The 17,882-nt window shown below is 38.4% G+C and overlaps 1 protein-coding gene across 1 annotated transcript; it reads left to right on the top strand.

Annotated features, from left to right (window-relative positions):
• Positions 1-303: 303 nt before the first annotated feature.
• On the top strand, positions 304-15,550 carry frk (fyn-related Src family tyrosine kinase). The gene is made up of 8 exons (XM_042503181.2): positions 304-934; positions 2,872-2,993; positions 7,057-7,220; positions 7,353-7,521; positions 8,281-8,439; positions 11,330-11,511; positions 12,246-12,411; positions 13,359-15,550. Exons 1-8 carry the CDS (start codon positions 537-539, stop codon positions 13,565-13,567), a joined length of 1,569 nt encoding a protein of 522 aa, XP_042359115.1. The 5' UTR covers positions 304-536; the 3' UTR covers positions 13,568-15,550.
• The last annotated feature ends 2,332 nt before the right edge of the window (positions 15,551-17,882 follow it).

Here is a 17,882-nt window from a genome sequence, read left to right as displayed (position 1 = left end):
GAATAATACAAAAATGATCATTTGGGGGATGAAGCGCCCCTTTAATAAAAAAAATGTACTTGCTGTGGCATAATTTTATTAACTATCACATAACTTTTACCCATGATCACATACAATTACCATGATAACTGAAATTTGTGTCAGTTCCTATAATCAATATATATTTTTCCTGGGAGGTGACCTCATATTCATACATCATCATAAAAAGATATAATAATGGAAAATGATGACGCATTTCTTCCGGGTACTAGTCCTCGTGGCCACCAGGGGGGCGCATGACGTCACTCCAGGTGAGCCGCTCCCCATTCCTCAGCAGGTGCAGATCCTGAACCATGAACTCTCTACCAGGAAACTTCATATTTAAGTGGCAGTAACCTCCCTCTCGGTGTTGTGTCAGCTGGGTGCGTGCTGAGGTCAAAGACTGCTGCTGCTGCTGCTGCGATTGGGATTATTAACATGTATTTTATGGAGAAAGGATTCCCCAAACTATTTCCGCTCCTTGCTGCCACAGAATGACTCGCTGTGATTGACGGACCATGGAGATCCAAAAGAGGCTTTCCTCGTGCTGGCAGAGTTTTTTGGCGTGCTTTAAAAAACCGAACCAGTCTGGAGATAATACCAGGCGTGTGGAGAAACCTGCTACGGTTATTTCAAATCCCGGTGCTGTTTTAAACACACAGCCGCACGTTCCTTCCAAGAAACCCTTACCGCGGTCTCCAGCGGGGAAAACAGGAGTTTATTACATCGCCAAGTATGACTACTCCGCTCGGACTGAGGAGGACCTGAGCTTTCACACCGGGGACACTTTAGAGGCTCTGGATAAAAGTGCGGGGGAGTGGTGGTTTGCTAAAGCCCTCACCGGGGTCTCTGCTAATCAGCAGGGGTACATCCCGGCTAATTATGTGGCACCTCTGGAGAGTATCGATGCAGAACCGTGAGTATCATTTTGTCATCAACCTTGCTGTCATAGAGACACCTTTTTTTCGTTTTCATAACAGAATTCTAATCTGTAATGTCTTCATTTGTTATTATTTTTTTTACAATCTGGCGAAGGACCAGGGCCGTAGAACCAAATTCTAGACCCTATGCTGAAGCAGTCTCTGTGCCCCCCACCCCCCACCCCATCACAGACCATTTAAGATCTTTCTTTTTTTCTTGTTTTAATAGAGTCATCTTTCTTTCTTTCTTAACTTTGTTTTTCTTGGAACCTCAATTTTCATTTTGTTGTGTGTGTGTGTGTGGGGGACAGTCGCTTATATCCCATATTTTATTTGAAATGCCTTATTTGAATTGACACTATAACTATGTAATTTTTATGTCATTCCACTGAGGTAAAACTTTTTTTGTCCTTCTTTAGTGCTGAATAATGTCTCCAGACTAAAGTCTTGTGGTTAACTAGTTAATGATTGGCTGTGACCAGGAAATGTGAGTTTACTGGTTAATAATTGAAGGTCAGTGTCAAAAACACAAGAGCATCAAGGGTGCATTAAAATTCCTTTCCAGACATTTCATGGACAGCTGTATGTCCTGTTGAACAGCCACAGCATCCTGGATAGTTATAGAAACTGGCCTGCAATAAACTTATTTTTGGCTGTGTCTTTAATATGGCACAAAAGGCTATGAACAGTTATTAGGTATCTATTGTTTTCTCAAGTAAAACAAAGGAGTGTGTTTTCCTTGTTGCTGTAGCTGAATTGTTGCACTCATGTCACAGAAACCTGTGTTTGTAATGTGTTCGCGGCCTATTCACCGTCTCACTGAAACCAGTTTCCTCTCAGCTGTATTCTGGTTTGTCCTGTTTTATACATAGATAAAAATAGTTTTGTTTCCCTCCCTTATCAGTCTAGGCATTAGTCAGGTCTTAGTTTCACTAAATAACTTGAAACTAGAAGAATGTGTTCATAGCACATACATATTTTAGGACAGTAACAAGCCCCGGTCAGAGTGAGTGTAGTGTGAGTAATAGATTCTGGTTAAATGTCATTGGCGTCTTTTCTTTGTTTTAATCGGTGCCAGATTAACCTGATACGGAAGCTTAATGCCTTCACAAAAGAAAAAAATACTTCTCCATTTTTTAAATTATATTTATTTATTTATTTTTTACAGTATTATTTTATTTTCAGAATTCCAAGAGAAGTTTTCACAGAAAAAAAAATTGTTCTGATATCTGAAATATTAAAATTATTTTCTATCATCTCAAAATCATTACGTTTTTATGAAAAGAAATTGCTCTTGTTTTTCTAAATTAATAAAATAATAATCTTGTTCATTCAGATAAAGGCTGGTCTTATTCTGTATCTTTTGTGTTGTCAACACATCTCATGAAAAGAACAAACCAACAATCATTAGTTTCTCCACTCTCCGAATTTTCCACCCTGTCTGTGACTCTTAGTCCCAAAACCATAAGTTCTCACCAAAAGTATGGGTCTTCAAAAATGTATCATGAATATAGACAGTTATTTGACAAAAGTAAAGCATTTCTTAATACAGCTGGGCGCTGTAGTTTTTAAAGATTCTCGCTTAAACAGGAGGGACGGTTGGATTTGTTTGGGACTATTTTCAGTAGTGGATTAATCTACATTTTGTGCTCCATTGAGTATTTTGGGCAGCAAGACAGCATATTTAGGATTGAGTCAAGTAAACCACAAAGTGGGCGTTCATTGTGGCTCATTGATGTGTTTTTAATAGTTTTTAAACCAAAGTTGAGTTTTGGCATGGATAACAAAGATATATCAGGCTTTGATACAGATAAAAGACTTAATAGTGAGATTGATATATTGTTCGTTTGGGATATTCATGGGATTTGTTACATTCAAAAATGGCCATAATGTTTTACCAGCTCTGTGTCTTTGCCTAAATTCTTATTTACAGATGGTATTTCCCCAAGACCAAGAGGCTGGATGCAGAGAAGATGCTGTTGGCAGGAGGGAACCAGCACGGCGCCTTCCTCATCAGAAACTGTGAAAGTCAGGAAGGGGAGCTCTCCCTCTCAGGTAAGCTGACATAAAATGTTACAGTAGCAACTCACTCAAGCTTTTAAAGGGCTTCCTCTGTGATACCAAACGAGTCAAGTGAATTATTTACCTTTTGCCTATTTGCTTGAAGAACCAGTGCACATTGATATAAATATGAAAGAGGTATTTAAGAATTTTTGGAAAATGAAATTACACAATCATCTTTAAAAGAAAATAAAACATTCAGATTCAAAAGTAAGAAACAACAACCCAGTTGCCAGAAAAATTTTTGGCATTGTATTTTTGTACATTTGGACATTATTGTTTTACCTAGCAGGTACGTTAACACTTAGCATTTCAGCTACACTTTGGTTAACATGTTGTTGGGTATAGGCACAAAAGCCACTTGGTTATGGTTCGGAAAATAATCATGTTTTGCTTTGGTTTTGGGGGCATAATCCCAGCTGGAAAAAACAACTGTTTTTGAGATGTCTTGGTAAAGAACAACTGCTTTTTGTGGCAAATGCTGCTGAAAACTTAGTGATGAGTAGGTACAAAACACCTGCGTTTGATGCCTAAAAAGCTGCGGGGAAAACCACAACAGCTCGCTTTAAAACACCCATGTTTGGGTCAACAAAGCCACTGGAAACACAGCGACTGGTAGCTACAAAACAATCATATTTGGTTTTTAAGCAGACACCAGATAAACAGCAGAGTCGCAATGTTTAGTGTAAAAAAGCCACTGTAAAAAAAGTGATAGGTCGCCACAAAAACCTCATGTTTGGTGCTTAAAAGCTGATGGTAAAAAATAGCAATGGGCCGCCGCAAAATACTCACCTTTAGTGCTTAAAACAGTAAAAAAAACAGTGATGGGTTACCACAAAACACCCATGTTTAGTGCATAAAAGCAAGTGGAAACACAGCAGCAGGTTGATGCAAAACACCCATGTTTGGTGCCTAAAAAGCCGCTGGGAACACAACCATGACTCGCTAACTGACCACCAGCTATGTTCGAACAGTAGTTTGCAGCCCACCCCCTAAACTCCTTGACTCCTCCCATGACAAAGTCAGCTCATATGCTGTAATCTTATGCCATCACCTTAGAGTTGTTGGTATAATTATGGCAACATTTTCTTCTGGCGATTGGTCTGGAAAGAAAACAATTCACAATTTAACAGTTCAGTTCAGTTCAGCAGCAACATGTAAGGGGTTTAATGGCTTAGGGGGCCCAACATTAGCAAGTTTTATGTAGATAGTAATTGAAAACTAACTTAGCCTGCCACAATATTTGCTGCATATTGCTAGATGAATGTGTATCAGTAGCAATATCTCAAAATGTGTTTCTAGTTTGGACTATGTACTGAAGGAGAGGTCCAGACTCCCAGAAATCCACGCTTTTAGCATTTAACTTATGATGAACATGGTAAATTTAATTCATAAGTAATAAAATACACCCTTGTTAAATACACTCAGGGCTTTTACTGCTACAGGCATGCAAATAAAACACAACTTTGTGGTTTTATAGATCAGAATATTTATTAACCTGTAATGACTTGAGAACCCGTTTGTGCCTCAATGTCTGAATATCATTATTATAACAATCAGACTGCCAACAAGTCTAAATCGCACCAGTGTTATTCCACTGGATAACTGTTATTTGTCAAATGAAGTCATGCTAGTTAGCATTCAGCTGCCTGTGTACTTCTCTGCCACTAAACACACATTCCCGAACACCTGTAGCATTGTTCAGCGACTGGCTCTGATCCTCAATTGACTGAGATGATTAATGGTTTCAAGGTCCTCAAGTTAAATAAATAGTCTGTGCTCCCATAAAGCAGCATGATAACTTTATCTCTCTTTGCTCTAATCTGTCTTTTCACTCTGGCCTTGCTCTTTCCATTATGATCACATTCTTTCCATGTTCATTCATTGAAGCCGGTTGATGACCTAATTCACTGCCACTAACCCCAGGAGGAGTGTGTGTGAATCAGGTGAATATATAATCAGCCCATGAAAAGTTTTACTCGTCTAATTAGTTGAAATCGAAGGAACAGATGAGAGCAATCTTTGCTTTTTTTTAGTGTGTGCGCTAACAGAGCAATTATTAGTTTTCTAATGTTGGCTTCTATTCAACAGCTGCCTTTGAATCTGTCTCTGATTAACACATGATAACCCCTGATAGGAACAAAGGTTTAAACAGGTGTGAAAAGAGTTTTAGATTGTAATTAAAGGTTATGGACAATTTTGTCTCCATAAAATATGTGGTATCATCTTTATTCATACTGAAGCACATTTACAGAAACCGTTTCCCTGTAATATATTTTAATGCCTCCAAATATTTTAGAATATTTCATAGCAACAATATACTTCATGACCTCCGTCATATGTGAAAATATAGGAAGGTGCCAACTTTCCCTGTCATATATCTTTATGGATTTATGCATGGGAACTAAATAAACTTTTTATTTGTGATTAACATTCATGGTCAAGGTACTACAAAGAATTATCACTCAACTCTGCTGTTTCCTTCAACTCTTCAAAGCTTTTTAGACTCAGAGGAAGTCCCATAGAGTGCCCTGTGACATTTTTCTATAGGCTGGCACGAAAGCTAACATCCTCCTGGTTCCCTCATCCAAAAGGCCTATGGGATTTTTCCATTGGATTACTGCAGAAAATAAGTTCTATGGCAAACAAACATTTGTGATACTTACACACTTTATTTGACAAAAAACTTTTATGATTTTGAAGCCGAAATGTAATCACCAGAAGTAAAAAGCTAACATTAGGCTATAAAAAAACTACACCACTGCATGATTTAACATCAGGGCCGTGCAGAGACCTTTGAAGGGGCAGGTGCTCAAAGTTTAAACGGGGCACATGGAGCACGTATTTGAAGCACCAAAGAGAAACATACCTTACAGTATAGCTGGTTAAATGGTAGCAACCTATATTCGTAAAGAATGTAACATGGACTCAACATACATCACTGTCCACATCTCATATTATAGTGTACTGATATGTTTAAACAAGAGGTTGAGGAAATCAAAATTCAAATTCTTCTAATTATTACTATTGTTATTGTTGTATATGTAGGCTACATTGCATAGTTTTACTGAAATAACATACAGTATAGCCTATGCCTCATTGCCTCTACAAACACAGGAAAACCACTGCAACTGACAGTAAAATTATACATCTCTCTAATGCACTCGGTCAAAGACAAAAGAAACATATAGAAACAAAAAGAAGCCTGACTCAGCATGTGTCATTAACTCGGCTATCATTCATGAGAGGTGAGTGTGTGCAGACTCAGTTGCACACACTCACTTGCTCATGCTCACTTTACTTCGTCAGTCATCTTTCAATGAAAGAATACACCAGATGTGCACAAACAAATATCGCTGCACATCCTACTCACCGGAGTCATTGGGCTATCAGCTGTTAAATAATTAGCAGCGTGAAGGAACAGGGCTCCACTGGACACGTCCGGGCACGTCTGGGCGGTGAGTGACGAAGTGTGGGCACGTTTACGTGGATCATGTGACCGACCGAGGGCAACCACATACACACACACATACTCGACAAAAGGGCACTTTGGGCATCGAGAGGAAAAGGGGCAGGTGCTCCAGCACCCTCCGCCCCCCCCTCTGCACGTGCCAGTTTAACATCCCTACCAAAGCCAGACTGTAAAGGCATTTTCAACTGCCTTTTTTAAGACGCATAAAAGCTTCAGATTTCACGGGGGGATTTACTAACGTATTTTATGTTGTAGAACAAAACTTGAAAGTCACTTAAGCCTGTGGTTCCAAAAAACAAGATTGCAAAGGCTGACATGAAACGTCTCAGTGGCTATGTCCACTTTTTTCCATGTGGCCAAAAAAACATAAACACTGCTTTACCTACAGTTAATGCAGTTATTGCAAACACACTTCTGTCATAATGACATGCTACATCAACAATAGCAAGTCCAAGGAAAATGAAAAATATGATAAACATGCGTTGGGTTGCTTTGAGTAGAGTCCTTATGCCTATGTGCCACAGGGAAACCTTACTTTTACAGTTCTTGACTTGGGTTTATCAGTGATGTTGACTTGTCTTTCAGTGCTGGACGGTGGGAGGGTGAAGCATTACAAGCTGAAAAAACTGGAGAATGGCGACTACTACGTGTCCAGGACCAGAACTTTTCAAACATTGATGGAGTTGGTGGAACATTACTCCAAACAGGCCGATGGCCTCTGTGTCCGTCTGGGTGAACCATGCAAAAAGGTAACTAAACGTATCCTGTGTCATGGATTCCATTATTGCCTTGTTTCTATTCCTTAGGTTAACTTTTTTTTTTTACAGAGTATAAAGTCACATTGTCATTTCAGTAAACAGTGACTCTTTCTGTCCATGTAGATGGAGGCTCCCCAGACTCACGGACTCTCCTACAACACTGTGGACCAATGGGAGATTGACCGAAGCTCCATCAGGTTGCTGAGGAAGCTTGGAGCCGGTCAGTTTGGAGAAGTGTATGAGGGCCTGTGGAACGAAACCACAGCAGTGGCAGTGAAGACCCTCAAACCTGGTAGGCTCAACTAATGCATCCCTCTCTCTCACTACAGGTGCTGAATCAGAAGCATACTATGTAGAAATGAGTTAAAACTAGTGAAGTGCAAGTTGATTTGATCATGTCAAAAGCAGATCTTGGTATCAGAGATATCCGAAAACAAATTCGATATCTGAGTAGCATGGTATAGTCTCTATGCCATAGTTAGACTGTAGCTGCAGCATTCTAAACAGTTTTAATTTGAAAGAAACATGTTGAATTGCACTTACTCAGCAATAAAAAGGTGATTTAAAAAAATAATAATTTCTAAGCATAATAACACAAGATTGTACTATTCTCTTGACCTGTTTGACTCAAGCTTTCTGCACACTGGTCAGAGGTTTAGTTTCAGAAGCCAAACTATACAGGTCATTCCTGAGTGACACAAAAAGAAACAGAGATAGTAATTCTGAATTTGATTATTAGTTGTAAATGTTGTGGGAATTGGTCTGTACGATACCTTCCAGAGCTTTTTAAAGGAGAAGACAATTGGACCTACATTAGAGCCCTGAGGGACCTCAGTTACAATTTCCTATTGCCTTTAATAGTGATGAGTTATTAAGATAGGACCTAAACTAACTAAGCACATGTCCCAGGATACCCACCTACTGTTGTGGGCTACCAATTAAACCCAGCCAACATACAACCATAGTCACTAATAATTACAAAACCATTAGCCTATGCTTGTATGTCATAGTTACCACTCCTGATATACCATCATTGAATAAATTCTGGCAGGTACTATGGATGCTGAAGATTTCCTGAGAGAAGCTCAGATTATGAAGCGGCTACGGCATGCCAAACTGATCCAGCTGTACGCTGTGTGCACCATGGAGGAGCCCATTTACATCATCACAGAGCTGATGAAGAACGGCAGCCTGCTGGAATACCTCACGAGTAAGACAACCTCACTTTTGTTACCCATGTGATGAGCTACTGCTATTTTATGACACTTTATGGTCAGAGTCCGCTGCAAGTGTGCAAGGGTCAGGGGACAGTTGAGATTTATCTTAGAGCAGGAGAACCATTTTAGATAATACAGTTTGTAAATCAAAACTAAGGCTGGGTAGTGGTACTCAATACCTTTAAGGTATTGAAAGATAGAACCCAGTGTCTTGTGTCTTTACTTACTTTTACTTGCATTCAATCCTCTGTTCACTAGAAGTCTGATCCTTAACCATCTCAATCCCTGCCAGAGCAGCATACATACTGTTGCTGCCATCTCTGAGTTACTCTCCCGGCAAATTGTCAATTTAACATCTGCCTGGTTACAATGAGCTAACACAGTAGCAGCAGCTAACGTCCAAGACCGACCCATTTCACAGTCCTAACAAACTGACATTAAGACAGAAACAGCTCGACTTTGTAGTCAGATCAACTAATAACCATTAGATAACTTAAAGCCGGTCGATGCAAACAGTTAGTGAACAATGTGTGTGTAGCCAGGAGGACTCTTCAAACTGTCCCTGGCTGCAGGCTCACACAAAATTCAACCAATATAGAACTTAAGTCCCTAAAAAAATGCAATTTTTCTGATTCTCTTGCTAAAAAAGAAATTTCCTAGCTAATGTCTGTCTTTATACTTTAAAGTGCATTAATACGATGTTGCATCCCATACTGTTCATCTTTTTCATCTTTACTTGTGCCAAAGCAGTGGTGAACTGGTTTGCAACATGATGCCAAAATATCTCTTTGCTTTAAGTGTTCTTTTTGATATTATATGTTGAGCTGAAATAATTGGCCAGTTAATCAAATAGTAGATCAAGCAACCATGCTTTGATTTAAATTGATTAATCGATCAATTTATCAATGAAAATCACGAGTTGCGGCACTGTGCCATCAGGAGAGTATAGACATTTATGGATGGACAAACTGAGGGAGGTGGTAGAATTTTCAAATACTGGCCCACTGGACCTCGTTCTCTTTGCAGCATAAACACCTGTAGCAGACAGAGAGTGACCCGAATGCTGATTACTTTGACAAAAGACCTCTGATTTGCTTCTGATTGGACCTTGTGCTTGGTTGGACATGTTTAGTGCTCCTGTCTCAGACAGACATGCTGTGCTGTCCTGTGAAAGATGTAGTGTCACTTTTATTTAGGGTGAGTGTCACTCTGAGGAGCGCTCATGTGGAATTGATGTCCGCAGCCCTGAGACAGTCTGTGTGGTGACCCACATCAACCATAACTCACCACACACCCTACTACTGCAATTTGTCACAGCTAGGACATGTTAAAAGTCAAGTTTGAAAGGTGGACAGGTGGACAATGTGTTTGGGCACTTTAAGTATAAAAGGTAAAGCCATGCTCATGAACAGACAAAATAAAAAAAAAAAACATTTTGCCAGGATTAGTAATAAACAAAAAAACAAACAAAAAAAGATTTTAATAAGACGCTTGAAACTGGAACTTATATAAAGAATGGGTTGGGAAAAAAAGCATTTTTAGATGTTTATTTTGAGTCAGACTTGAGGCTGAGCAATTTAAGAAAGACAAATATTTGCAATTTTCCTGATTTATATTGGTCTCTCAATTTGAATTGCAACAATAAGAATTCGAGTTATGGTGTGCCAAAGTACTCAATATTAGTTTAATAAAAATAAAACCAGCATGGAATTATCCCCTCATTAAGGCTGAGTTTTTATTAAAAGTGGTGTTCGACTTGATACATTAAGTTGTTTCTGTTATTTAGTCTACCCTCATTGAGTGGGCAAAATAATAAAACACTAGTCAGTGTAACGCAACACAATGAACATGGTTTAATTAACACCTCTCTAAAACCTCTTCAGTTAAAAAATGGAAATAATATAAAGTGATGTTACATTTTCATAGTGCAGACACCTGCATGCAACAACCAAGAGTTGCATTTAATATTGTTACCAGAAGTCAGAATCCTGGTTGATTTGCTACAGTTGAGTATATTTGCTGTTAATGTTGTCATTTTATTTGAAAAAGCTGATTGTTGCTGAATAATTATTTCACCTTTTGCTTGTTAAAGGAATACTTCGACCCCCCATATGATAATTTGTATATCATTTACTTACCCTGTGTTATGTTGAATTCTTGTGTAAAACTTTATTTTTCACACATGCCTCCACAGTGAATGAATAATCCACCCATGGAGAAAATATTGGATGAATTGTTGTAAATAGGGTCCACATTAACAACTGTGAAAATTCTAAAAACATCAGTTTACAAACTCTCACACAGCTCATGCAGTATAATATGAGTCTCATTTATCTAGTTGTATGCTCAGTACTTCCCAAACACATGCATATTTGCTAAAAACCTTCCTAATTAAAACACCAATTTATAAACAGCCTTACAGACAGTTAAAAGCGGACCCAATTTACTCCAGTTCATCAAGCGTTTTCTCCATTTTTGGATCCTCATTCACCGTGGAGAGAAAAATCAAGTGTTCTTAACAAATTCATTGTAACACTGGGTGTTACAACAGTATTTTTTAAAGTGATGAATATGAGTTATTGCCTATCATGCAGTTTAAAAGAATAGAACCTGTTTATATATGTAACTTAATTTGTTAAAGTTCCATGTTTGGGACAAAGAGTCGAAATCACATGCAGGTTAAAATAGCGAGCAAGGTTAAAATACATTTTTTGTGCACAAATGTTGTTAACCACCATGTAATGCAAATTAGGGATTTTACAGTTAAAAAATGTAGCCAGATTAAAATTTAAAAAGCAGAAAAACTTGATTACATTGATTTCCTTGCTAACCATGATACCTTAAATACGGTAGAAATACAACTGATTGTCATCTTGGTTACAGAGGATAAGGGTATCACGCTGGGGATCTCTGACCAGATCGAGATGGCTGCTCAAGTCGCATCCGGAATGGCGTTCCTGGAGTTACAGAACTACATCCACAGAGACCTCGCAGCCAGGAACGTCCTGGTGGGCGAGAACAACATCTGCAAGGTGGCCGACTTTGGCCTTGCCAGGGTCTTCATGGTGGGTTTAAAGTGGTGTTGTATACTGTTTGTTGCAAGTGTCGTTGCTCTATTCATCAAAATAAAAATGTACGCTACACTAAATAATAATCATTATAATGATATAAATAACTTTATTTATATAGCACTTTACAAAGCGCTTTGACTTTTTTTTTGCAGAGGCAATATAACTACTACTAGTAAATAAAATTCAAAGAATATTAGAAGTGAACACAGTAATAATAGTACTAATAATAGAATTTCACACAAGGAAGACAGTACAAAAAGTTTAAAAGACAAACTAAAATAGATTAATCAAAATAGATGACATCACATAAAAGCAAATCTATAAAAATGGGTTCTAAAAAATAATTCAAATGAAGTCATTGATTCTGCCAGCCTATCTCCTACAGAGATACTTTAGTTATGTAACATTTTAGATCAACCTTCTGTGCAGTGACGTTTGGCAGGTGTTGGATCTGTAGTCATGGTGTGTTTTAAACTGCGTCCTGGAAGTGAAACTCAAGCAAGTTGCATTCTTCACTGATTACACACACTGCCCTCACTGACTGCCATTCAGTATACAGCCTCATAAATACTGCACAATCTGAACCACACAGTTTGTTTCACATTAGGTATTGTCACGTCAAGCTTTTGAGTTGACAGTGATTTATTAAACACCCGTCCAAAATCCAGTTTTGTCTGTTCATGTTGTTAAAATAAAGACGGTCTTGTGTCCCCTGTTTTTGTTTCTAGAAAGAGAATGAAAATGTGTACGAAGCCAAAGAAGGAACTAAATTCCCTGTGAAGTGGACCGCTCCGGAGGCCATTCACGACAACAAGTTCAGCATCAAATCAGATGTTTGGTCCTTTGGAATTCTGCTGTATGAGATCATGACGTTTGGACAGATGCCTTACCCAGGTGAGACTTTCATCAACCTCGTCATAAATCATTTCTAACAGGAAGTGCGAGTAATGTATTCAGAATTGTCCGAAAAGTCAAAGGAGTTAAGATTGTTATATGGTTTTAAAAGAGCAGCGTGTAAGATTTTGGGGGGATTTAGTTGCATCTAGTGGTGAAGATTGCAGATTGCAACCAGTTGAAACTTCTCCCTGTTAGAATTCCTTCAGGGTTCAGGAAGTTTTTACCAAGAGCCGAATTATCTGCAGAGGTCTCTTCTGCTCCAAAAAGAAACAGTCCAGGAGATTTAAAACGGTCAAAACAATGAATCAAGCAGATTCACGTTATAAGTGTTTCTCTGATGCAGTTTGGCGTCTCGGAGACCAGCTGCGAGCCCAGCACCTGTTAAAGTGTGCTTGCATTTTCAGGTTATCCATCCCCATTCTCATAAACATGAAATCTCAAGAACTCTGTCAGGAAACGTTTTTTTTTTTAAATGTGGCATGAACGTCCACTTGCATACAATAATAAACTGATCAGATTTTTGTGGTCAAAGGTCAGGGTCACGGTGACCTTGCATTTGTGTCATTCTTGTGAATACAATATCTCAGTAACACTTGGAGGAAGTGTCCTCAAATGTGGCACTAATGTCCACTTGGACTCGAAGTTTAACGGATTAGGATTTGGTGGTCAAAAGCCAAGGTCACTGTGACCTCACAAAATAGGTTTTTGTCCATAACTCAAGAATTCATATGTAATTTTTAAAAAGTTTCACTCAAATGTCAACTAGTATAGTATAGTGTATTAAATAATAGTGTATTATATCGTAGTATATTACATTATTGTGTAGTGTGGTATAGTGTAGTATAGTATATATACACTGAACATTAAATTATTTAAAGTCTCGAAATCTTCCAGGTAAAAATTCGATTAAGACAAGTTATAATGTCCTTCCGTGATTCTTCCAGGCATGACAAACTACCAGGTGGTTCAGAGGGTTCCCCAGGGCTACAGGATGACGAGCCCTCCCAACTGCCCCAAAGTCATGTACGACATTATGATGGACTGCTGGAAGGCGAACGAACAGGACCGGCCCACATTCGAGACCCTGCAGTGGAAGCTGGAGGACTTCTTCGATCTGGACGTGACGTCTTACGACGACGCTGGCCGTTATTAGCACGCTGACCAGGCTGTGAAAGAAAGAGACAAAAAAAAGCTGTCTGCATTGAAGCTAAATCACAATCACCTGCATCCAAACGTTAACATATAACAAGGTTTTATAAAGTAATGCATTGAAATGTGATTTATAATTCCACTCATTGCAGTCAAATGAAGGATCTGAAATGTTTGATCTGCATGACTGTATCTGACATGCAGTGAGGAAGCTTTTTCTGCAGCAACAGTTGCGAGACCCCCGGTCTCGCTTTGTTCGACAACTGAATGCACTTTCAGACAAGCTTTATACGTGTCTTGCTCAACTCCTTCAACGTACTTGACTGGAAGAGGCCTCTCTCAGCAGAGACAGAAAGCTGCTATCTGTCCATCTTGACAAACCGGTTCTTCTGTCTCTCAGCATAGCACACATTCTTTCCATTAGCAGAAGGTACCTGAGAGGATTTATGAGTCACTCACAAGCTCAGTCTGTTTGGCTTTGTCATTCGGAAGACAGAGCGAGTGGCAGGTGCCATCACCTCCGCCCATTCCTGATTGAGTATGTACCCAGTTTTTCAAAGTTTTAACGTTGTTCAAAGGTAGGTGACTGTGTTTGGCTCGAGCAGCCAGACGAACCCACTAAAAGAAAGAACAGTATATTCCCTTGAACAAAATGCTTGCATCAAAATTGTTTCACTCTTAAGTCCACACCCTTTTCCCATTGTGCCACTGTAATGTTTGCTACAAAAGATCTAAAAACAAACACTCATGGTCTGGTATGTGTGGAGGCTCCCAGGTGTCCAGGAAACAAATTTGAAAAATCATGTTCTCAAATTACCCAATTTGTGCTTGAAAATGAATGCACATAAATGGCTGGAACAAAACATTAAATTATAATAACATTTTCAACAAATGTGTATTTTTCAAATGATATTTTATTGCATTTTACATTTATTTCACACCCAAAAATGCGTGTATTTCAAATAATTAACAAAGTAATAAAATAAGATTTAAAAAGAGAGAATAAAAAACCTCAGATAAGAGAGAAAACAACAATTCAACCAAACGGTGCATCAGTTAAAAACAAGCATGTGTGGTTGAAATAAGTCAGTGTTTGTTTTTGGTTTTGAATGGTACACAAACTCTGCTTTCCAGGGGGAACGTTCCGTTTGTGTTTGATAGCGTTTTAAACCATATCTGTGACTACTGATAATAGCCATATAATGGCTGATAACAGCCAAATAAGTAGGTTTTTTGGGCAACTGCCTGTTGCATCTGAAAGTGGCACTGGTAAAACTGATGAGTTAACCTGTAACGCTGTTTTGATTTTGAATGGAGAGTTTTATTTTTTTTTAACGCCCATAAAAATATGTTAGTAATTGTATTATCAATGATATCCCTTAAATGTGAGTGTTAATTTGAGCATACAAATGAAGTTGTTTGACAGCACAAGTGATTTTAGGTATTTTTCCATTAGCCTATCCCTGCTGGCCCAATCCTTTTTTTCCCCCAAGGGTCCCAAAATCATCTGGTCTGTCCTTGGTGGCTGCAGTGAATCACATATAAATCTGCAGTGCGCTCACGTCTTAACAGTGTGCTACATTTACACTAGCTGAATGCATTTTTTGTGTTAGTCTTACTCTTTTGGGACTTACATACAATGGCTTAATGACTGAACAATGTGACAATGGACTAAATTCCTCAATATTTAATTTTTTTTTTAAATGCTGTGGAACTGATCTCAGATCTGTGGCCATATTCTTTCTTATCAGCAACAAAAACATAAAAGAAACGACCCATTCAGATGCTTGACACATACTCAAGTAATCTGAACCTGATGACCCATGAATCTCATGATTCTCATGATTTTGTATTAAGTTTTTAGTGTCATGAGCAAAATCTTGTTAATTGTACATTATAACCATGACAGTGTTTATATAATCCAATTGTATTTTAACATAATTATTCTTTATATATGACTTAATTAAATGACGTATATTTACTATGATCTTGTTTTTGTTATTGACTGTTACTCAAGACATTACTGTTTACTCCTGTGTCAATCATGCGTCTCCAGCTTATTACACCACACACGTTCAGATTTCGTTATTGCCTATTGCACTTATTTTTACACTTAACACTGAACTTGGCGTGTACTTTTTTAAGTTTAGTTTTTAGTTTGGCTTAATGTCTCATTTGCTAAGATGGAGGGGCGGGCTTTATGACCTATACTGCAGACAGACACCAGGGGGCGATCCAGATTGAAAAGCTTCACTTTGGGGGGACTTTCATGTTGTCCATCCTTCTGTAGGTGAAACAATGGATGATCACGCAACACTTTGTCCAAAGTGTCGTAAAATGCCAAGTTGTCAGCAAAACACCCACCATGTTCTGTATTGATTGTATTTGTTAGGGATGCAGCAGGACGCATTGGCGTTTACAAAACATAAGTGGTAAAATACGTCCCAGACCTATTCGGCAAGTTGAGTAATTGCAAATTTAGCACTGTCAACTTAAGAATCAAAGTCTAGGTCAGTCATGCCAAGGAGAGTGTCAGCTGCTTTCTGAACAACATTGAATCTATCCGTTTGAGCATGAAGGGCCAATTAGTGTGCCTACCTCTTTCTGTCTTTCTCTCCCTTCTCAATGACTTTTGTCTTTGTCCTCATCCTTGTATGGCATGTCCTCTGTCCATGTCTTTGTGGTACTGGGGAAGTTTTAAAGATCCTGTCCCACCAGTCCTGAAGGTTGCTCAGTGATTCACAGTCTTTGCACATGTCTAATATTATCACTCCTCCTCGCCAAAACTGTGATTATAATTTTTTTCTAGTATTTCCTGTTTTCTATTCTGCTGTACATCTACCACACGCCCGTCTTTCCCTAATCTGCTGCTCTTTCTGAGATTTCTTCCTTTTTTTCTCATTAAAGGTGCTCTTAGTCTTATTTTGTAAAAGCCCTCTAAGACAATTTAATTAATTAGGGATATATAAAAACTGCCATAAGGTGCAAATTTGACATCACAGCTTGAAAGTGCATGCAAACTGCCTTGCGTGTTTCTGAAAATACATTGGCTGTCTCGAAAAATAAGCCTACATGTAATTTCTAAAATAGGCCACACAGCGGTGCTGATGCTCTCCTCTTAACACTCCTGCGCCTCCTCCTCATATCTGAGTGCAGCCAGCAGAGTCAGTCAGCATTCTCCAAAAATAAAACCTGTCAGCTGTGACAGTTTAACCTGCAACCTTTTGTGCCAACCTTAAATTTTTAGTGTCCCTCTGACACGTATCCCTGTTCCCCTTCTCTGTCAGTGAGGAGTGTGTGAGCAGCATGAATCACAGTCGGTGGCAGGAAGCGGTGATCCCGGTGACCTCAGCGATATTTCCCATGAATATCTTTGTTGATAACTTTCAGCTGTAAACAGATCGGCATGTATTGTACCTTGGATTTTTTTTAGATGAAAAACAGCCAGTCTTAAATGTGCAGGTTATTTCAGATAGTAGAGAAAGTTGAGACATATTTTTGTCATTTAACGCCTTGAAACCTGGAGTGGCATCACTTTTCCTGTGCTCTCTTATGATACCTTTCACAAGTATTTAAACCTTTAAATCCAGAGAAAATTTGTTTAATTTATTTAAAAAATATGGGGAAAAAAGGAACTGCAAATTGTACGAAATGAGTAGATTTAGAATGTTTTTTTCAATTCCAGTGAACTTTTTTTAAAAAAAAATTCTCCTAATAACATATTTAAATTTTTAGGAGACAGTTATCCTAATTTTTAAGGATTTCTTTCAGGTCATCTTCTTGTTTGTCATTTTTTAATTTGTCTTCCACGTAATTGTTTTGGGGGCTTTTTTCTACTAATTTTCTTGACCTCTTTACTCATTTCTAGCTTATTTCTGGTTCATTCATCTTACTCATTGCCTTCTTTACATGTTTTTAAAGGAATCAAGCCAAAAAGGTTTCAAAGGGATAAATACTATTCATTGCTGTAAATAACATTTATAACCTTGAAAAATCACACAGATTAAAACAGAGAAAAGACTGAAGTGATGATGCATATGTCCGCTTATATTCAGACTTTCCTGAGATGAGTCTAAATTAGCAAGAAATTGCCAGAACAATATTTAGTGGACATGCCTTACAGATTGGCTGGCTAAATTAAGAAACCATCTTGATTACTGCACTTCCCTCCAGCAACATGATTACATAAGGAACTGTCCATACAAGCAGATGTTCTCTAAAACAAGGTGCATGTCAAAGACAAACTGTGTGTTTCTCTACCACAAATATTTTCAACAGCTTCTTCAGTGTTTGTCCAACAGGGATCAAGTATGCTATTT

The sequence above is a fragment of the Plectropomus leopardus genome, chromosome 16 (assembly GCF_026936395.1).
Source record: "Plectropomus leopardus strain MGB_pleo_1.0 chromosome 16, ASM2693639v1, whole genome shotgun sequence".
Lineage (NCBI taxonomy): Eukaryota > Metazoa > Chordata > Actinopteri > Perciformes > Serranidae > Plectropomus > Plectropomus leopardus.
The sequence above is the reverse complement of the archived record's forward strand: the minus strand, read 5'-3'. Positions and strand labels throughout refer to the sequence as shown.

Excerpts from the sequence above, each read along its gene's own strand:
- frk (XM_042503181.2), top strand. The coding sequence starts at position 537 with ATGGAGATCCAAAAGAGGCTTTCCTCGTGCTGGCAGAGTTTTTTGGCG. Across the intron at positions 7,221-7,352 it reads TGGGTGAACCATGCAAAAAG|ATGGAGGCTCCCCAGACTCA; the intron begins GTAACTAAACGT and ends CTGTCCATGTAG. Across the intron at positions 12,412-13,358 it reads TGGACAGATGCCTTACCCAG|GCATGACAAACTACCAGGTG; the intron begins GTGAGACTTTCA and ends TGATTCTTCCAG.